This window comes from Mesoplodon mirus (genome assembly GCF_964341445.2).
Source record: "Mesoplodon mirus genome assembly, chromosome: 6".
In the NCBI taxonomy this organism is placed as follows: domain Eukaryota; kingdom Metazoa; phylum Chordata; class Mammalia; order Artiodactyla; family Ziphiidae; genus Mesoplodon; species Mesoplodon mirus.
The window spans coordinates 25,487,917-25,510,646 of NC_138982.1; the positions used below are offsets into that span (position 1 = coordinate 25,487,917).

The 22,730-nt window shown below is 36.8% G+C and overlaps 1 protein-coding gene across 2 annotated transcripts in view; it reads left to right on the forward strand.

Moving 5' to 3' along the window:
- ZNF385D (zinc finger protein 385D) overlaps nucleotides 1–22,730 on the forward strand; it is a gene marked incomplete at both ends in the record, with an annotated part of 955,511 nt that overhangs the window by 923,405 nt on the left and 9,376 nt on the right. For both annotated transcript variants that reach the window (XM_082624858.1, XM_082624859.1), the window contains 2 exons: nucleotides 4,493–4,726; nucleotides 22,311–22,489. In XM_082624858.1, the coding sequence (XP_082480984.1) occupies nucleotides 4,493–4,726; nucleotides 22,311–22,489 (413 nt within the window). The remainder of the gene's footprint in view (nucleotides 1–4,492; nucleotides 4,727–22,310; nucleotides 22,490–22,730) is intronic.

The following is a 22,730-nucleotide window of genomic DNA, read 5'->3' on the forward strand; positions in this document are numbered from 1 at the left end:
TTCTAGAAGGTAACTGAAATGATGCACTATTTGTTGACTGGTTATAATTCTATTTTTCTTAAAATAAATAAACTTCTAATTTTAGTGTAGCTTTAAATCTACAGAAAAGGTACAAAACACAACAGAGGGTTCCTTTATATGCTCTCCGTTTCCCTTATTATTAACATCTCACATTACTATGGTGTACTTGTCAAAGCTAATGAACAAATATTGATATGTTATTACCTGGAGTCCATACTTCATTCTGGTTTCATAAGTTTATACCTAAAGTTTTTTTTTTGTTTTCTTTTTGTTTGTTTAAATTATGTAAGTTTCAGGTAAACAGCATTACAATTCAACACCTGTATACACTACAGAGTGATCACCAGCATAAGTCTAGCTACCATCCATCACCATATAGTTGACCCCCTTTACCCATTTGGCCCACCTCCACCCCCCCTTCCCCTCTGGTAACAACTAATCTAATCTCTGTATCTATGAGTTTAGTTTTGTTTTCTTTTGTTTGTTCCTCTTTTCTGTTTTTTTAGATTCCACCTAGGAGTGAAATCATATGGTATTTGTCTTTCTTCATCTGACTGTTACAATTGTGTGTACGTACCACATCTTTTTCTGAATTTAATTTCTTATTGTATATTGCAGTTTAGTTGATTTACAATGTTGTGTTAGCTTCCTTATGTTCTTTTTTTTGGCCCCAGGATCCTAACCAGGACACCACATTATATTTAGTAATCCTGTCTCCTTAGACTTTTCTGGACTGTGACAGATTTTCAGACTTTTCTTGTTTTGATGACCTTAATATTTTTGAGGACTCTTAGTCAGTAATTTTGTAGAATGTTCTTAAATTTAGGTTTGTTTATGCTTTTCTCATGGTTAGACAGGGGTTATGAGTTTTAGGAGGAAGGACATAGAAGTAATTCTCATCACATCCTAGGAAGAGTATATACTATTAACATCAATGATATAAAAGTTAATTTTAATGACTGGATAGGTGGTATGTATAATTGGTAATTTAATGTACCATACTAAGGAAAATATCTTTGCTATATGTAATTTTCTATGCAAAGTACAGTCATCCTTATCCATGCGAGATTGGTTCCAGAACCACTGTGGTTACCAAAATCTATGGATGCTCAAGTCCCTTATATAAAATGATGTAGTATTTGCATATAACCTACACACATCCTCCCGTTTACTTTAAACCATCTCTGAATTACTTACAATACTTAATACAATGTAAATGTTATATAACCAGTTGCAAATACAATGCAAATGCTATGTAAATAGTTGCCTACTCACAATAAATTCAGGTTTTGTTTTTTGGAAGTTTCTGGGATTTAAAAATGTATATATATTCGATCCTTGGTTGGTTGAATACACAGATGCAGAACCCCTGGATAGCAAGGGCCAACTAAATGAAATAGTTGATTCTTTTGTGGTATAATCTTAAAATATATTTACTTTACTTAAAAAAAAATTCCTCTTTACTACTGGCAAATGAAGAGTAAGTGAAAAATTCATGTCTTATTATAAATTAATAGTACTCTTATCTTTGTGGACTCAAGATCTACATATTAATTTTAATGTCAAACATATAACTGTTCGTATTTCTTTCAAACTAACCACAAGCTTGAGAAAATTCACAGATCTTTGTTCAGCTATGTGGTCTGAAAGATGCAACAAAGTAATAAGTACCGGAAATTAAGCATTTTGATACTAATTCCCTTAAGCCTGTCTCGTGCAAGGGACTTGCCTTAAGAAATATCAATGTTAATACTTCACTAAGCCCCGGACATAGACAGTCTGGTGTCTCTAATCTTTGGTGCCCTTGGTATAAATGTACATTATCTTCTGGGATTAGGAATGATGCTGATGTAGCTGTCACAGAGATTGGAAGATCCATGGTTATGTTTATTCTATACTTTTGTTATGAATTTCACTGTAAATAGAGAAGTTGGCTTAAGATTACTACAATCTATGCAATGTAAAATTTTCAGATCAAGACATAAAATAAACATTGTCAATCCAGAGGAAAATTGTTAGAAATAGGGTACTACTAGGGATATCCTTATTTAGATTTAGATGAAATAAACACCTACAGTATCACACTCTGTCGCCAGCAAGTGGCCACACTAAGTTTAATTATACCTGTCTTTATGGTTGTCACTTCCCATAGAACTGAACATAAAAACAATTGAGTGGTTTTAGCCCACTACTCTTTGTGACCTTACTATGGAGGTTCATTATTATGGCCAAGAGCATCATTCACAATACGTTTTCCCCCAAATCCCTAATTTCTTAATTCCATGAAACACTGTGTCCTTACTCACCATATACTACTTGTGTGAACTTTGGAAATTTCCTTAACTTCTGAAATTTCTTCATTTTCAAAAGTATGTGTGATGGTTAAATGAAATTACATATATAAAACACTTAGCAAGTGAACTGGCTATTTGCTATTTGTTCACAGACACTCATGCACTTGCTTTCAAAGAATAATTTCCAGTTTGCTGGGAGCAATGATTCCTACTGGACCATCTCATGTTGGTTGTTGTGTTTTATGCTATATCTAGATTCTCAGAAATATTTTCTAGCAATTACCTGATATTTTAATGTTGGTATCTTAGTAGGCAAGTAAACACTAATCAGGAAGTGGGCCTCCCAGTGTTCAAGGAAATAAATGTATTCTGGTGGCAAAATTCAGTGTTAGGATAATTTTTTTATTTTTCTCTAGCCATGAGAGAGACTAGTCATGGCACTATGTTTCTTTTTTTTTTTTTTTTCAAACATGGTTGGAGGATATTCTCCACGACACTGGAGGGTACTTACAATGGTCTTACAGCTAAATACGTGATTAAAAGTATAGGAAGTGTCAGGCAAAGGGAAGAGCCAGATGAATTGTTTTATACAATAGCCCTCAACATGAATCTGAAAATGAATATATATATATATACACATATATAAAAGATTATATTATATGTATACATATATATATATATACATATAACTGAATCACTTTGATGTACACCTGAAGCATTGTAAATCAACTATATTTCAATAAAATTTTTTAAATGAAAATTAATTAGTTAATTAAATAAATAAAAACAAGAGCCCATTTCTCTTCTGATTGACTAGTGTGTCTGATGCCATATTTGGGAAAGAAGCCATAAGCAACCTCACCCATATTCCCACCTCTCTCTCTGGATCAAAGGGCAAATCAAAGTTACAAGGCATCTTGATAACATAAACTAAAAAGAAGTAATCGTTTATGAGGACAACACTTCATTGCAGGTAGACCACTGTCCTTTACAGCCAGTGCCAACTCCATTTATCATGGACTTTACAGTGTGGTACTTGATAGTGACCACAGCAGCATATGGAATGAGAAACAATTCCAAGAGCAGCTGTGGCTGGAGAGGCAGCCTGGGAATAGTTTGAATAAGAGGTTAAGAACTAACCAGCCGGGAGGCAGCAAAAAGTAACATAAAAATAGAAAGCACAGGGCATAGAGCTCATTTGCAATTCATTGTTGGCTATAGCAGACATTGCTGACATTGTGTCAACCAGCCTGTTTGGATTGGGAGCTGTGTACACCCAAGTGAAGTTAAGACAAGGTAGTCTTACTTTGGAGGTTGACCTCTCCAGCTTTAGAATCAGACTTCAGAGGCAGAGGGGTTGTAGGGTTACAGTGCATCAACACTTTCTTGGTCATCAAGCTCTTGAAAGCTGTGACTTTAACATGGTATGACCAGTCTGTGAATTCCTTATAAATAGTGGCTGTTGATGTTTGAATACTTTTGTGTCACAAGCTCCCTGAACACAGCCTGGTGCAGAGCATACATTTAATAAATATGCTAGATTAGAATTCATCTTATTTGTATATGGATGATTTTTGTACCTGTCCAATATACAACTCTTGTAAATAAGGCAATGATTTTCTAAACCTTTGATCTGGACAAAGTAATATGATATCAGGGTTCTTTCTTTTTTTTCTATATTTTGCACAAGCAAACACAGGAGGATCAGTACCTATTTTACCTATTTTTTAATTAAAGAAAGAGATGTAGAAGGAAAATAGAAAGACAAGTAGTAAAGAAAAATTAAAGTATCTTAAAAACATTTATCCTCCATTTTATTTTTTTAAAGCCATACTTGTAGAAATATACAAAGCACAATGCACTGTAAATATTATTTTACTAAGGCCATATGTTAACAAGAGAAATTTGTGAATATGTTTATTTACCCCATGAAAAAACGTTAAAGCCTATTTGTATATATTTTCTAGAATTGTCCGAATGTGTTATATCAATAGACAAAACTATAAGTGGTCATCTATGTACATTTCCTCAGGAGATGATTGACACATAGTTGACAAGCAGCAATTGCTAGCTGTTCTTATCATTATTAGCAGAATGTAATATTAGTAATACACTTTCGAATAGGGAAAGGTAATACCACTGTTTTTGCCTTTTCTTCTGTGCTACTTTGACTGCAGACAGTACCACAGGGACACCAGCAATATCAACGACGACAACTGTGGAAATTCGCAAAAGCAGCGTTATGACAACTGAGATCACTTCTAAAGTGGAGAAAAGCCCCACGACAGCCACCGGCAATAGCTCCTGTCCTTCCACGGAGACTGAGGAAGAAAAGGCAAAACGGTTGCTTTACTGTTCTCTATGCAAGGTTGCTGTCAACTCCACCTCACAGCTGGAGGCGCACAACAGTGGTGAGATGCAGCGATTTATTTTCTGTCTCAACAGCTCTGCAATTATCTTCCTCTGAATAGATTAGATCTTTTGCAGCAGGGGACAGAGGGGGAGGCAGAAAACTGGCAATTATTACATGGAATTCATTAACCATTAAAAAGTAAAAATGACAAGCAAAGTGTCATTTACAGGGGGCAAGGAAGGGTTTCCAGGGCTCCCTTGCCATGCTGTATATGTGTTTGTGTGTATGGATGTGTGTTTGTGTTTTATAAACATTAAGAGAGATAGTAAAATATAATTCTGAAGTGTCAGCTTTGCATTTATATGACTTCTAGATTGCTATGTTACTTCCACATATTTGCTTGTAACTGAAATTTTCTGAAGTTGCACCAATAATATAGTTGCAAAAGTTGGTTGCATAACTCTATTCACTTTTGGTTAAAAACTTCCCTATTATGGTTTTTATGGCAAATAATGTTGTTTGGGCTAAATCTATATGAGCTGGAAAATTAAACTTAAGAAAATACTTCTTAGAGGCAGCCATAATGTCTACATATAATATTTTATTTATTTTTTCTGACAACGTAAAAATACTATTCCTTTGTTTTGACTGAGGCTTAGAGAAGACGCATGACCAGTTAGGTGACAGAGCCATTATTCAAACCCAGGTCTCTCTAACTAACACTAAACTTTCATATAGCATAACAGAAAATAAGCCGGGATGGAATTCTCCCCTGATATATTTTGATTCCATCTACCTGCTCTTTCTATACATCTATGTTTATATCTATATCTATATTTAAAGATGTTATATATATATATATGTATATATATATATATACATATATATATATATAAACCTATCTAACTAGATACATATATAGAGTATATCTATATCAATTTAAATAGATAAAGATTTTATTGTTTTATTTGTTTATTTATTTATTTATGTCCTGCCTGAGATTTTAGGCAGCCCTTTGTCCCAAGATCAGTTTTCCTCTAAAAGACTGGGTTCATTGCGAGGACTCTGTCAGCAATTACAATAGAAAAAGAATCATTTGTGAATCATACCCTGAGTTAATAGTGCAGCTGTGTGTTGATGGCGTCATCGACCAATCATTGTGCTGCATGCGTAATATTCAAGTACTGACTTCAAGACTCTAAGGGGGTAATTGCAGAAGGAGGACAATTCCTTCCACCCACATCCTCGTCCTGCAGGCAACATGAGTTGTTGTCAGGGAGAGTTCATGAGTTCAGGGGCTGGGAGACACAGAATAGCATCTGGCCCCAAGTCAGAATCTGTACCATTCAGATTTGCCCTCTGTTTACTCCTGCAAATACGTTCTTCCTGAATATGAGATCACTGGGAGAGTGTGGGCATCATTGGAAATCCATTTACTTTTCCAGAATTCTTGATCATCCCCCCATAGTGACAGAGAAACACATTCATTTTGAGGGAGGATCTATTTTGACAGATAAACCATAGACTTTGAGGTTGGAGTTAATTTAAGAAGAACTTGGATGTCCTTTCTGAATTCTGATCAGAAACATTTTATTAGGAGGCAAAGAAAGGATGACTTTCTTGTTTACATCACATCAGGTCAACGTTTTCCAATTACAGTTCTATGGTCATCTCTGGTTCGTGTGTAAGAATTGCCATTGGAGCTTTATGTATACATACATACATACATATATATATATATATATATATATATATATATATATATATATATATAATGAATGTAAAACATATCCATATGTTTATATACAAATGCATTTATATTTATTTAAATACAAATACACACACACACACACACACACACACACACACACACACACATATATATATATCCATCCTACATCCTGGGATTATGATTTATTATATATCCAGGGCCTGGGAAGCTATAGTGTTTGGGAAAAGAAAAAAAAAAACAAAACCAAAACCTGGCAAGTGTTTTGCAGGCAGAGCTGAGGACTAGTGTAACCATCTCACCTGGGAGTTTAAGACATGCTTTTGATTGTCACCCTTACTTGGATCCCTTTCTAAGGGTGTCCCCTCCAAACCTTCAGACCAGTCAGGGGACTGCGGCCACTCCCCTTCCCTCCAAGGTGCTACTTGGGCTTCTAGGTTCTTGTATTTCCCTTCCTGCATCAGAGATCTTCCCCTCAGGGTGTGATGTTGATAAACCTGCAGGGTGATTGTAGAGGGTAAGGCTCTGCATATGTCCCTCTCCTGTCAGGAGTAGGAATGGTCCTTGTAAGTCTCATCATAGGATTATTGTGGTGGGTTCTAGTTTGGGTTCCATGAGAAGCAGACTCTGAGACAAGGATGTCAGGGCAAATAGTTTTTAGGGAGATGAAGGGACCAGGTTAATGGAGTTGGGAAAGAAGATAGGGCAGGGAAGGTGGCCAGCACAGCCAGCTACCAACGTGGACAAACTGGACCTTACCCACCAAAGCCGGTCCCCCACGCAGCTTCCACTCTTTTACCTTTAAAACCTTCAAGTGATCACCTAGAATGACAGAACTAAATTAACTCAAATTCTGTGTCTTTATCTTTACAATCTCAGCACTATCATTGTTCATTTATAATCTGCTGTTTTCATTAAACATAGGTAGTAACACAAGGGCATGAATTGCAGCCTTTGTGAGTTCAAAGGATTTTGAACTGCTATGAAATGTTTAGTGAAACTAAAGCTTGTAACGGAATTTGTGTGTTTCTGGGGATGACCGTATAATGGAGAGTTCTACAAACTAATTTCCATGGAGCAGATGATGTGCTAATTTAGTGTATACTAAATCTTAATAGTAAACACCTCCATTGTTTAGAATATAGACCAATGAAATATTCTTTAGGGAAGAGCCTTTATCACTGACATTATTTAGAGTTATCAGATCATGGCGCTGGTGGAAAGCAGACCCCCTTTGGATAGTCCATTTAATCATTGTTCTCTAATTCTCTTTAAGGACCCCCTTCCTAGCTACGCACAGGGCAGACCACAATCACCACCCCACCGACTGCATCCTCCACTCACCCCCCACCCTGTCAATATAACTTTAAAAGACTTCTCCAATTACTTCTTAGAGCCGGATATTAGGAAAATACTGTTAAGATTGGGCTGTGTTTTTCGGGAAACCAAGTTTGAATATCAATTTTGCTCAGAAGCAACCAGGCTGCAGCATGTAGAGATGTGTCCTTTGCATTTAAATTGTAATTCTAAGTGTTTTTCTTCTTTATCCTTTTAGAAATACATCATAGACATGGAATCAGGGCTATAGCACTGAGCGGAGAGTTATGCACTTATGGTCTGTTCATGGGAAGCCAGCCACCTTCAAAACATGTTTTTCTCTTAATCTTGGAAAATGCATTTAAAAAAAATATTGAAGTATAGTTGATTTACAATGTTGTGTTAGTTTCAGGTGTACAGCAAAAGTGAATAAGTTATACGTATACATATATCCATTCTTCTTCAGATTATTTTCCCATATCGGTTATTACAGAATATTGAATAGAGTTCCCTGTGCGATACAGTAGGTCCTTATTGGTTATCTATTTTATGTATATGTCAATCCCAATCTCCTAATTTCCCTTCCCATGCCATTTCCCCTTTGGTAACCATAAGTTTGTTTTCAAAATCTATGAGTCTTTCTGTTTTATAAATAACTACTTTTGTATCATTTTTTAAAAAATTAGATTCCACATGTGAGTGATATCATATATTTGTCTTTCTCTGTCTGACTTACTTCACGTGATTCACAAAACAGTCTAAGAGTGCTTGAAACACCTTGAGAGGACGTACTCTTTTCGAGAGATCTGGAAGGCTCCTTTTATTTGTGTGTTATAGACATGTATTATAAAAGATATATTTTGTCTTTTTCTTTAAAGAAATTCCCCCCAAACATCCTACTAGGTAATGCTTTGCTTAGCTATTTTTGATGATTTTCTCTATATAATTGAAAAAAAAAAAAAAACTTTGGAATGTTTTATAATTAGCCCTCATTACTAATTTGGGCAGATTTTTCTGGTAATGAGTTAAAGTGGTAACATTGGATCATTTTCACTAAGCTTATTCCAGCTTTTCTATCCCTACACAGAGCTTATTTTTAAGTTCACTAAGTTTTAATATACAGAAATTACAAGTTATCAAGGGATGGAATTTCTAAATTTTTGCCTAAACACAAAATCAATGTTAAGAAGGAGAAGAGAAGCTTGACTAAAATTTCTTGAGCATGTTGGGTGTGCCAGAAATAATGCTTAAGATAAAAAAAATGCATCTAATACAATACTTCAGTAGAGGAGTTTTGGTTTTTTTTTTCTATAACTACAGACATTGAGGCACAAGTAAGTTGAAACTACTCAGCTAATAGAGGCAAATTTTGACTTATACCATTTCAAAGTCTGAGCTTATAAATCTCTTTCCAGAGAGTTTGTTGTGTTTGTTGATCTTTATAAATATCTAATACTTCACTAATCTTCACTGATTGTCTACCATGTGTTGCTCACTGAGAATATAAATTTGAGCAAAGCCAAGGAGTTGCCTTTTAGGAAGCCCTGGTCTAGTTTGTGCCTCTGTGTTCAGGAAGAGAATGTGTAAAGACTTGCTTCATCCAGAGATCTGTCCTTTCATGTTTCAAGTAAAAAAACTCATTTAAGCCAGTCAGCCATGGTGGTCCATGTTTATGGCCTTATTATTATTAAGGCCCAAAGATTATCTGCCACTCCTCTTCAGCATCTTCTAGGGTAATGGTAAGACTTCAACTGGATGGGAAATACAGATACAGACTCTTCTATCACAAGTCTGCCGTTCTGCCTTCTTTAAACTTTCTACAAATGTTTAAAAAAACAATTCAGCCCCATAGGCCTCCACTTTATGCATGTTCATTCAGGGCATTCTTGAGCAGGAGAGCTGTACTGTCTAATATGTTAACGACTAGCCTGAGGCGGCTATTATATTTAAATCAATTACCTGTTTAGTTTCAGCTGCAGTAACCTCATATCAAGTGCTCAAGAGCATCTTTGACTAAAGGTCGCCATATTGGTAGGTACAAATCAAGAACATTTCTATCAGCAAAGAAGTTTCTATCAGACAGTCGACTAGAGTTACAATTCTTTCTCTCTTTTTTTAAAAAATTTTTATTGCAATATAGTTGATTTACAATGTTGTGTTAGTTTCAGCTGTACAGCCATGTGAATCAGTTACACATATATCTACTCTTTAGATTCTTACAAATCTTTTTATTTTTTTAACATCTTTATTGGAGTTTAATTGCTTTACATTGTTGTGTTAGTTACTGCTGTATAATACAGTGAATCAGCTATGTGTATACCTATATCCCCATATGCCCTCCCTCTTGAGTCTCCCTCCCACCCTCCCTATCCCACCCCTCAAGGTGGTCACAAAGCACCGAGCTTATCTCCCTGTGCTATGCGGCTGCTTCCCACTAGCTATCAATTTGACATTTGGTAATGTATATATGTCCATGCCACTCTCTCACTTCATCCCAGCTAACCCTTCCCCCTCCCCGTGTCCTCAAGTCCATTCTCTACATCTGCGTCTTTATTCCTGTCTTGCCCCTAGGTTCTTCAGAACCATTTCTTTTCTTTTATTTTTTAGATTCCATATATATGTGTTAGCATATGGTATTTGTTTATCTCTTTCTGATTTACTTCACTCTGTATGACAGACTCTAGGTCCATCCTTTCAAAACAGATAACTCAATTTCCTTTCTTTTTATGGCTGAGTAATATTCCATTGTATATATGTGCCACATCTTCTTTATCCATTCATCTGTCAATGGACACTTATGTTGCTTCTGGCTATTGTAAATAGAGCTGCAATGAACTTGTGGTACATGACTCTTTTTGAATTATGGTTTTCTCAGGGTATATGCCCAGTAGTGGGATTGCTGGGTCATATGGTAGTTCTAGTTTTAGTTTTTTAAGGAACCTCCATACTGTTCTCCATAGTGGCTATATCCATTTACATTCCCACCAACAGTGCAAGAGGGTTCCCTTTTCTCCACACCCTCTCCAGCATTTATTGTTTGTGGATTTTTTGATGATGGCCATTCTGAATGGTGTTAAGTTTGCATTTCTCTAGTGATTAGTGATGTTGAGCATCCTTTCATGTGTTTCTTGGCAATCTGTATATCTTCTTTGAAGAAATGTCTATTTAGGTCTTCTGCCCAGTTTTGGATTGGGTTGTTTGTTTTTAGGTTATTGAGCTGCATGAGCTGCTTGTATATTTTGGAGATTAATCCTTTGTCAGTTGCTTCATTTGTTACTATTTTCTCCCATTCTGAGGGTTGTGTTTTCATTTTGTTTATGGTTTCCTTTGCTGTGCAAAACATTTTAAGTTTCTTTAGGTCCCATTTGTTTATTTTTGTTTTTATTTCCATTTCTCTAGAAGGTGGGTCAAAAAGGATCTTGCTGTGATTTATGTCATAGAGTGTTCTGCCTATGTTTTCCTCTAAGAGTTTGATAGTGTCTGGCCTTACATTTAGGTCTTTAATCCATTTTGAGTTTATTTTTGTATACAATATTAAGAAGTGTTCTAATTTCATTCTTTTACATGTAACTGTCTAGTTTTCCCAGCACCACTTATTGAAGAGGATGTCTTTTCTCCATTGTATATTCTTGCCTCCTTTGTCAAAGATAAGGTGACCAAATGTGTGTGAGTTTATCTCTGGGCTTTCTATCCTGTTCCATTCATTTATATTTGTATTTTTGTGCCAGTACCGTACTGTCTTGATTACTGTAGCTTTGTAGTATAGTGAGAAGTCAGGGAACCTAATTCTTCCATCTCTTTTTCTCTTTCTCAAGATTGCACTAGCTATTCGGGATCTTTTTTGTTTCCAAACAAATTGTGAAAATTTTTGTTCTAGATCTGTGTAAAATTCCATTGGTAGTTTGATAGGGATTGCATTGAATCTTTCGATTGCTTTGGGTAGTATAGTTATTTTCACAGTGTTGCTTCTTCCAATCCAAAAACATGGTATATCTCTCTATCTGTTTGTATCCTCTTTAATTTCTTTCATCAGTGTCTTATAGTTTTGTGCATACAGGTCTTTTGTCTCCTTATGAAGGTTTATTCCTAGGTATTTTATTATTTTTGTTGCAGTGGTAAATGGGAGTGTTTCCTTAATTTGTCTTTCAAAGTTTTCATTGTTAGTGTACAGGAATACAAGAGACTTCTGTGCATTAATTTTGTATCCTGCTACTTTACTGAAATCATTGAGTAGCTCTAGTACTTTTCTGGTAGCATCTTTAGAATTCTCTATGTATATTGTATCATGTCATCTGCAAACAGTGACAGTTTTATTTCTTTTCCAATTCTGACTCCTTTTATTTCTTTTTCTTCTCTGATTGCTGTGGCTAAAACTTCCAAAACTATGTTGAATAATAGCAGTGAGAGTGGGAAACCTCATCTTGTTCCTGATCTTAGTGGAATGATGTTGGCTGTGGGTTTGTCATATATGGCCTTTATTATGTTGAGGTAAGTTCCCTCTATGCCTACTTTCTGGAGAGTTCTTATCATAAATGGATGTTGAATTTTGTTGAAAGCTTTTTCTGCATCTATTGAGATTATCATATGCATTTTATCCTTCAATTTGTTAATATGGTGTATCATATTGATTGACTTGGATATATTGAAAAATCCTTGCATTCCTGGGATAAACTCCACTTGATCATGGTGTATGATCCTTTCAATGTGCTATTGGATTTGGTTTGCTAGTATTTTGTTGAGGATTTTTGCACCTATATTCATCAGTGATATTGGCCTGTAGTTTTCTTTCTTTGTAATATATTTGTTTGGTTTTGGTATCAGAGTGATGGTGTCCTTGTAGAATGAGTTTGGGAGCATTCCTCCCTCTGCTGTATTTTGGAAGATTTGAGTAGGATAGGTGTTAGCTCCTTTCTAAATGTTTGATAGAATTCGCCTGTGAAGCCATCTGGTCTTGGGCTTTTGTTTGTTGGAAGATTTTTAATCTCAGTTTCAATTTCAGTGCTTGTCATTGGTCTGTTCATATTTTGTATTTATTCCTGGTTCAGTCTCAGAATGTTGTGCATTTCTAAGAATGTGTCCATTTCTTCCAGGTTGTCCATTTTATCGGCATATAGTTGCTTGTAATATTGTCTTATGATCCTTTGTATTTCTGCAGTGTCAATTGTTACTTCTCCTTTTTTTCATTTCCAATTCTATTGATTTGAGTCTTCTCCCTTTTGTTTTGATGAGTCTGACTAATGGTTTATCAATTTTGTTTATATTCTCAAAGAACCAGCTTTTAGTTTTATTGATCTTTGTTATAGTTTTCTTCATTTCTTTTTCATTTATTTCTGATCTGATATTTATGATTTCTTTCCTTCTGCTAACTTTGGGATTTTTTTATTCTCCTTTCTCTAATTGTTTAAGTGTAAGGATAGTTTATTTATTTGAGATTATTCTTGTTTCCTGAGGTAGGGTTTTATTCCTATATACTTCCCCCATAGAACTGCTTTTGCTGCATCCCATAAGTTTTGTGTCATCATGTTTTCATTGTCATTTGTTTCTTGGTATTTTTAAATTTCTTCTTTGATTTCTTCAATGATCTCTTGGTTATTAAGTAGTGTATTATTTAGCCTCCATGTGTCTCATTTTTACATTTTTTTCCTGTAATTGATATCTAGTCTCATAGCATTGTTGTCCGACAAGATACTTGATATGATATCAATTTTCTTAAATTTACCAAGGCTTGATTTGTGACCCAAGATATGATCTATCCTGAAGAATGTTCCATGAGCACTTGAGGAGAAAGTGTATTCTGTTGTTTTTGGATGGAATGTTCTATAAATATCAATTAAGTCCATCTTGTTTAATGTATCATTTAAAGCTTGTGTTTCCTTATTTATTTTCATTTTGGTTGATCTGTCCATTGGTGAAAGGGAGGTGTTAAAGTCCCCTACTATGATTGTGTTACTGTTGATTTCCTCTTTTATGGCTGTTAGCATTTGCCTTATGTATTGAGGTGCTCCTATGTTGGCTGCATAAATATTTCAATTGTTATATCTTCTTCTTGGATTGATCCCTTGATATTTACATAGTGTCCTTCTTTGTCTCTTGTAATAGTCTTTATTTAAAGTCTATTTTGTCTAATATGAGAATTGCTACTCCAGCTTTCTTTTGATTTCCATTTGCATATAATATCTTTTTCCATTCCCTCACTTTCAGTCTGTATGTGTCCTTAGGTCTGAGGTTGGTCTCTTGTAAACAGTATATATACAGGTCTTGTTTTTGTATCCATTCAGCCATTCTATGTCTTTTGGTTGGAGCATTTAATCCATTTACATTTAAGGTAATTATTGATATGTATGTTCCTATTACCATTTTCTTAATTGTTTTGGGTTTGTTATTGTAGGTCTTTTCCTTCTCTTGTGTTTCCTGCCTAGAGAAGTTCCTTTAGCATTTGTGGTAAAGCTGGTTTGGTGGTGCTGAATTCTCTTAGCTTTTGCTTATCTGTAAAGGTTTTAATTTCTCCATCGAATCTGCATGAGATCCTTGCTGGGTATAGTAATCTTGGTTGTAGGTATTTCCCTTTCATCACTTTAAATATGTCCTGCCACTCCCTTCTGGCTTGTAGAGTTTCTGCTGATAGATCAGCTGTTCACCTTATGGGGTTTCCCTTGTGTGTTATTTGTTGCTTTTCCCTTGCTGCTTTTAATATTTTTTCTTTGTCTTTAATTTTTGATAGTTTGATTAATATGTGTCTTCGCATGTTTCCCCTTGGATTTATCCTGTATGGGACTCTCTGCACTTCCTGAACTTGATTGACTATTTCTTTTCCCATATTAGGGAAGTTTTCAACTATAATCTCTTGAAATATTTTCTCAGTCCCTTTCTTTTTCTCTTCTTCTGGGACCCATATAATTCAAATATTGGTGCATTTAATATTATCCCAGAGGTCTCTGAGACTGTGCTCAATTCTTTTCATTTTTTTTTCTTTATTCTGTTCTGTTGTAGTTATTTCCACTATTTTGTCTTCCAGGTCACTTTTCCATTATTCTGCCTCAGTTATTCGTTCTTGATTCCTTCTAGCGAATTTTAAATTTCATTTATTGTGTTGTTCATCATTGTCTCTTTGCTCTTTAGTTTTTCTAGGCCCTTGTTAAATGTTTCTAGTAGTTTCTCCATTCTATTTCCAGGATTTTGGATCATCTTTACTATTATTACTCTGAATTCTTCTTCAGGTAGACTGCCTATTTCCTCTTCATTTGTTTGGTCTGGTGGGTTTTTACCTTGCTCCTTCATCTGCTGCATATTTCTTTGTCTTCTCATTTTGCCTCACTTACTGTCTTTGGGGTCGCCTTTTTGCAGGCTGCAGGTTCGTAATTCCCGTTGTTTTGGGGATCTTCCCCCAGTGGGTAAAGTTGGTTCGATGGGTTGTGTAGCCTTCCTGGTAGAGGGGACTGGTGCCTATTTTCTGGTGAATGAAGCTGAATCTTGTCTTCCTGGTGGGCAGGACCACATCCAGTAATGTGTTTTGGGTTGTCTATGAACTTAGTATGGTCTTTGGCAGCCTCTCTGCTAATGGTTGGTGTTGTGTTCCTGTCTTGTTAGTTGTTTGGCATGGGGTGTCCAGCACTGGGACTTGCTGGTCGTTGGGTGGAGCTGGGTCTTAGCATTGAGACGGAAATCTCTGGGAGAACTCTCGCTCTCGCTGATTGATATTACTTGGGGCCAGGAGGTCTCTGGTGGTCCAGTGTTCTGAACTTGGCTCTCTCACCTCAGAGGCTCAGGCCTGACCCCTGGCTGGGGCACCAAGATGCTGTCAGCCGCAGGACAGTGAATGTGGCTGTCTCCATTATGAAGTCAGATTATAAGGGTCTACAATAGCTGTTCAGCTACAGCAGGCTGACTTAGAAACACTTTGTCTATTAGGCTCTCTCCAGCAGCTGGTGGTAAAAGTGTAGGTCTCTCTGTGAGCTGCCAGAACCTTAAACATTTATATAGAGGTCTTCACTGGGTTCAGTCACAGATTTGGTACAGATGGTCTCAAGAACATCTTACTCTCTCAAGGCTGTGTGCTTGAAACTGCTCCTAAGCCTGAGGGTCTACAAGCTGCAGGAAGACGAGACCACCCAGGGTGGACTGAATGCCTTGATTCTTGCCACAAACCCTGCTGTTGCTGTCATGGATTCCAGCTTCCCCCACCACTCTGCAATAAGTTTTCAGTGAAGCTTTCTCTCTGTGCTGATGAGATTTCTGCTACTTGACTTGCCCAAAGCCATAGAGCCCTTAAATGTTGGAGCTGTGATGCAAACCCAGCCAATCTGGTTCCAAGGTCGTTGTCACTTCACCCTAAATGTCTCACCCCCATGAGCCACCTCCTCAAACCTGCACTGCCACAGGAAGAATCACCTGCATTCTTACAATTCTTAAATAATGTACTTTGGGGTTTGCAATATGGGTGATTTGGGATATATTACATAATAGAAAAAAATATGTAGCTGTGAGCATTCAGGGTTTAGTTATTTCTTGTTTGGTGACATTTCATGGATGAACAACCAGAATAAGTGATTTCAGAGTTGTGTTGAGATGTGTTTTCTTGTTGTGTACTTTTATGTGCTGTGCTTCTTAAGAGTGGTTTCCTGCGCAAACTAAGTAGAATGTTCAAACTACATTATTTTTTCTACTCGAGCCTAATATAATGTCACTGATATTTAGAACATTTCAGGAAGTTTGCACATGAAACTGTTTCCCTACTGAGGGCATGCGGTTTGAAGGTGAAAAGTGGGGGGGCTTTTGCTTTTCACCTTATACTTTGCTGTGCTCTTTGAATTTTCTAACAAAGTGTTACCTTACTTTCATTTAAAAAAGTGAAAACTGAGCTAGTTACACAAAAAGTAAGCAAAAACACTGCTTTTATAAATAACTAAGACAACATCATATCTGGTATACTATGGGAGTATCTAATTTGTCCATTTATTGAGTGTTTATTATGTGAAAACCTTTTTACCGGGTTCTCTTGGTTAATGGATATGAAAGCAGTGGAGAATTTTCCCATGCTTTTAAGGGCCTTGTTTCTAAGCAGCAGAGCTGGGTGCAAGTAAGGGTTGTTAAATGCATGTCTAAAGCAGCACAGGAAATCCTCCATCTTCCTTGTAGTCCATTGTTATAGATAAAAGAGGCTTTCTGGATACCTGAAAATTCTCATGTGCTGGTATGTCAAGGGTTACTGCCATATCATTTCCACATGTTTATCTCCCTATCAAACCCAGCCAGTGCTCCGCTTACTGGTTCTCAGGGTCTGCAGAGCTCTTTCCTGAGCTGTCTTTGGACATCAAGTCCATCCCCACTGGTGCTGTGTGGCTTGCCTCCCCTTCTGTTTCCACTTCATAGCTCTTTCTCAGAGGACCTTTCTGATGCTAAAAGCAAAGTTCTCTTCTCCTCTGTTTCCTTTGTCTCTACTTTCACCTCTGCAATTTGGACTTGTGATGCATTACTGATGAATCAACAAATTACTTTCTACCGGGGAGCTAACAGAAATGACACAAATTTTACTCATTTGGGGCATTCCTTGGTCACCTGATAGCATGGATGCCATTCTGGGTGCTTACTGTTTGTTGATATGCTGATAAAATAAACCAAAGATTTCATTTCAAAGACAAAATAAAATTAAGAGTGACATGGAAAATACATAGTATATATTAGGTCATGGTAATAAAAGGTTAATTTGACATTTAGAGGACTTAAAAAAAGAGAGAACATGGAGGCACTTGATGCCAATTATACCCTTCAGGTATAGAGATTCAAAACAACTTTCTTTCCTTAGGACACACAGAGTTGGACTATAATGCCATTTTACTGAATGTTATAAATAAACACATCAAAAAACACCTTTGCATTTTGCTGTTTGTATGGAGCCTGAGCACTTTCCTGCCCATGTATCTATAAGCTGGAATCATCTGAACTTGTCAATGAGAAGGTAACTAAACTATCACTGGCAGTCACATGGGTTTGCTAAGGGTCTAGTCTAACACTATTAAATCTCATCTCATGGGCATTCTGGAAAATTGAACTTTAAGGTATTGAAATTTATTTTATAGAAAGGTGAATTTTGCAGACTCTACCAGGATAGATTTCCCTATAAAATGAATATCTCTGAAACTTCCTTTGTACTGTTTAGACAGTTAATCTGACAGCTTGAATTGAGGCTTAAAAATAGCCATATTTTGTACCTATAATACTCCTTATGAAAATCTATCCTAAGGAAATAACCTTAAGATAGATTTTAAAAGATTACCAAGTAGGATGTTCATTACAAAATAATTATATAGGGGAAAAAAAGAAAATAATCCAAATGTCTAATATTAGATAAGTGGTTAAATATATAATGTTCATGTATTGTAAGCCTATGCTGTCATTAAAAATCATGTGCATTTTTAAAAGTATATATGATTCCAAGGAAAGTTCTATACAAAATCACTTTAACTAAGTTATCCAAACTTTTTAAAATACACATATACAAATAGAAAATAAAAGACTGGTACATGATGACCACCATTAATATTTTGATATGCTTCTCCTTGATGGAATTCTAGGGTTTTTTCCACTTTAAAGAAATTTCCCCAATTTTCCTGATGACCTAAATAATGATTGATTTAATTTTAAAAAGTCATTTGCCAGTTTTCTTGCTCACCTACCTTTCCTTTATGCCAGTACCTAACTTAAGAGCCACGTAAAAAGGGGAGTTGTAAAGATGATGAGGAATTAAAGGGAAGGCTAGCCTCTATTCACTCTGCACCACATATTATTTTGATTTTTTGCAGATACAATATCTTGACCCAAGGCAATCAAAAGCAAACAAATTAAAAAAGCAAACAAAATCAATATTTCTAGGAGCATGATGACTTGCTGCATTTAAACTGTGGTTGGAGAACAGTTTCACATTTCAGGAATCATGGAAGCTTCAAATGAATGTCATTACCAGTGTTGACCTTTTAAAAGTGATGGGAAGAAAATAGTCCATTTAAGGTACAGAAGTAGCTTTGCAATGGCCCTACTGTGCAATCACAGGGGAAGACACGAGCCTTGTGAGATATTTACACATTGTTGGAACCTGAGGTATTCAAACCTGCCATCACAAAGCCACTGTCATTCATTGTAGCATCCTGGTTCCGGGTACTCTGCTGAGCAGAAAGGAGCATTACAAGAAAACAAGGGGAAGGGAGATTTGAAAGACTCAAATTAAAATCCGAGTTTAGAAAAGACGGCATTAACAAAATAGAAAAATTAAAGGTACTATGAGAGATTCCTGTGTCACTGGAATTCAGCTAGCTCAGACATCCTTAGTGGATTTCTGGCTAAATCCCCATAGCTCTAAGGACTTATTTAGAAATCCACTTTCTACCTGCCAGTAACTTCAAGTAGTGTTTGCTTTGTGAGCTGGGCAAGTAACTTAACCTTTCTGAGTCTCAGTTTGTTATCTCTAACACGGGCATTATAATAGCACCTAAACTCTTGGGTGGCTAAGAGCAGGTAAATAATTTATCACAATATGTGCCATGTTTAAAAAATAAAATAAGTATCAGTTCTCCTAAAAGTCGCTATTTTTAGATTATTCATGTACATTTGATCTCTCAAAAATATAAATGCTTGAAAATTAAGAGTAGTACATCTCTCCTTAATTGTAGCTGTACTTGAAGGAAAAACAGCTACCTTTACAGGCTGTTCAAGCTTTAAGATCTTATAAAATGATCTAATAGCTATTTAATTATGACTGACAAGCTGCTACTAGATGCAGGAGGTTACATTGCACAAACGTTCCACTCTACGTGATGATGAATAGTAACCCCAGAGTCAAAGCTATTAACTGAAGTTTTTCACCCAATCTCAGCACAATTTTAACCACATGTGTTTGGTGTATGTGTGTATGTGCATGTGTGTAAGGCATGCATGAGTGTGTATATTTAACTTTCCTATCTTTACTAGCTGCTGTGGAGAGACTACACTGAAATAATAATGCTAATGACACAGTGATTTTTCTGAGACGTTGGGTATTTCTCCAAATGCTCACATATCTTCTGTTTCTTTCCTTCCCCTAGGGACAGGACATAGGTGGGTCTTAGCTTGCCAGAGATAATATGGAGAGTGTCTTTTTACTGGATTTTTACTTACTGTCGTTATTGGGAGCAACTTTTTTGAATTTCTTCTCCTCCTAACCCATCTGCCACTCAATCCTGAGGCAAGCCACCCACACCTGATTTTTTTTGTCCTCCCAGGCAAGATGAAGTACTTCCATATCAGTGAATAGGTAGAAACAGTTTTCTGATCCATTCTGGTTACCACTAACAAACGCCAGCTCAAATCACATAGGATATTAACCAGAGTGAGTCAAGGGGCCTTCAAGAAAGTCAGGATGAGGGATTTCCCTGGTGTCGCAGTGGTTGAGAGTCCGCCTGCCAATGCAGGGGACGTGGGTTCGTGCCCCAGTCCGGGAGGATCCCACATTCCATGAAGTGGCTGGGTCCATGAGCCATGGCCACTGAGCCTGCGCGTCCAGAGCCTGTGCTCCGCAACGGAAGAGGCCACAGCAGTGAGAGGCCTGCATACCACACACATAAAAATTAAAGTCAGGGGCTTCCCTGGTGGCGCAGTGGTTGAGAGTCCGCCTGCCGATGCAGGGGACACGGGTTCGTGCCCCGGTCCAGGAAGATCCCACATGCCGCGGAGCGGCTGGGCCCGTGAGCCATGGCCGCTGAGCCTGCGCGTCCGGAGCCTGTGCTCCGCAACGGGAGAGGCCACAACAGTGAGAGGCCCGCGTACCGCGAAAAAAAAAAAAAAAAAAAATTAAAGTCAGGATGAGAATTTGTCTCCTACTGACTGCAACTTAGACATTCCTAAGCCACAGTGGCCCCAGGAAAGATTCTCAGATTGACTATAGAGGTTGCATGGGAAAAAAATATTTTGATAAAATTACCTGTTTGGATAGAGAAGGTTGGGTAACCCTCTACTCACATAGTGTCACAAAAACTTCGAATTTGTAGGAAGTTGGTATAAATGAAGGTAGGACACAACAATGTGTATGTGTGTGTGTGTGTGTGTGTGTGTATACTCATTCGTTCATTATGTTTGTAGGTATGTATTGCTCACCAGAAAATTGTTTGCCCTCCTCTCATTTATGGTATCTTCATACAAAGCAGAAAGCATTAGGTCACTATATTGCAGGGGACATGGGTGAAAGTGAATCCCAGGGCAGCCTCACTGCTACCACCACCACTACCTCATGGTTCTCTGACTCCGTATTTCAGCCTCTCCCGTCTTCTCACAAAACGTTGACTATTTTCTCTCTCCTTAATATGTTGAGATATGAACATTTTCATTGCTGTGCATAGGAAAATGAGATTCAAAGTGGGAACCTAAGTGGTAAAAATATGCATTTTTAAATATTGGACTCAGTAAAGGTATCATCATTTTACAAGAGAGAAACATATGGCTCTAAATCTGTTCCATATGTGCATTACCTCTTATTGAAGACATGAGTGATTGACACGGAGCTGGAGAACCCTCAGCATCTTTTCTTCATTGATATGGAATGATTCTGAGAGGCTGGCCCAAGAACCAGAAGTTAAGAATTTCTCTTTTTTTCTATGCTTCCAGAACTGGTAACAATCTAATAAATACAATTAGGAAGGTGAAACCCCTAAATCAGGATTTAGAAAAACAGAATGGCAGAAAGGACATCAGTGATTACAAGAGAACATTTCATAGCAAAAACATATGGCTAAATGAGAAAAGTAAAGAATACTTATCAACTCCAAGGAGAAGGAAATTGTGAGCAAAGTTTTTGAAAGCAAACTGCCATCCTGAACTTTAGTGTTAAAAAAAAAGCAAATCTTGAAAAGTAGAATTACATTAGTTATGTGGGACAGCCAAAAGATGTGACTGGTTTAATAAAAAGAAGGGTTTCTTTACAGTGTATCTGCTTAGCCGAATCCCCCATTTTTTACTCATTTGTTTATATTTGAAATTTCAGAGCCAATCAGTGTGAACTTTGCTGTTCTAATAGGTTTTTTTTTTTTCCAGAGTCATTAAGATCTCTATACAGTTACTCTCCCTCTTTGATCCTAAACCCCATAGCCAGGAAAGCTTGTTTGTATTCTATTTAGAAAGTGGGCATTTAATTAGTGCCACTTCTGTAAACACACCATGTTTAAACTGATTACACTTGTTACACCTCACCTCCAACTACACCTGTAGCAAGTAAATCACTCTTCCTCATCAGCTATCATTTATATCTTATTAGCATCAAGAAGTAATGAAAAGAAGTCACACCCATTTAATTTCATCTCAGGACTTTTGAGTTTAGTTCCTGTACTGATGGTGCTTATTTGTAAAACAGGACATTATAAAAAGATGAGTGATTAAGTAATGTTATATAAGGTGATCAGAGCACATTGTTACAGTTTTCTATGTCATAAGCATATTTCAAGAATAATCCCTGGAAGAACTGCATTCAAACTCGGCATCACATCTTGTTGTGTTATTGTATCGTTTCTTGGAGGAGATTACTAGCTAAGATTTTCCCCCTCTTTTTTATTTCTTTTTTTCTAAATATTCTTGGCAGGTACTAAGCACAAAACAATGCTAGAAGCTCGAAACGGAAGTGGGACTATCAAAGCCTTCCCTAGGGTAGGTGTGAAAGGCAAAGGACCAGTGAATAAGGGGAATACAGGCCTGCAGAACAAAACGTTTCACTGTGAAATCTGTGATGTGCACGTCAACTCAGAAACACAACTTAAACAGGTAGGTGGTACCCATTCTAGAAGTGAAAACAGATGGGGTCACGCACGAGTAGAATGTGTGCTTCCTCTGTTCCCTTTCTTTTCTGTTTTTCTCTCCCATCCATACATCCACCATCCATCCATCCGTCCGTCCATCCATCCATCCATCCATCCACTTAGCTTCTTATTCACTCCCCTTATTTATTTATGCATATTTTGGTTGCTTAAAGGAATACTAAAATGTAATGGCTTCTAAGATCTTT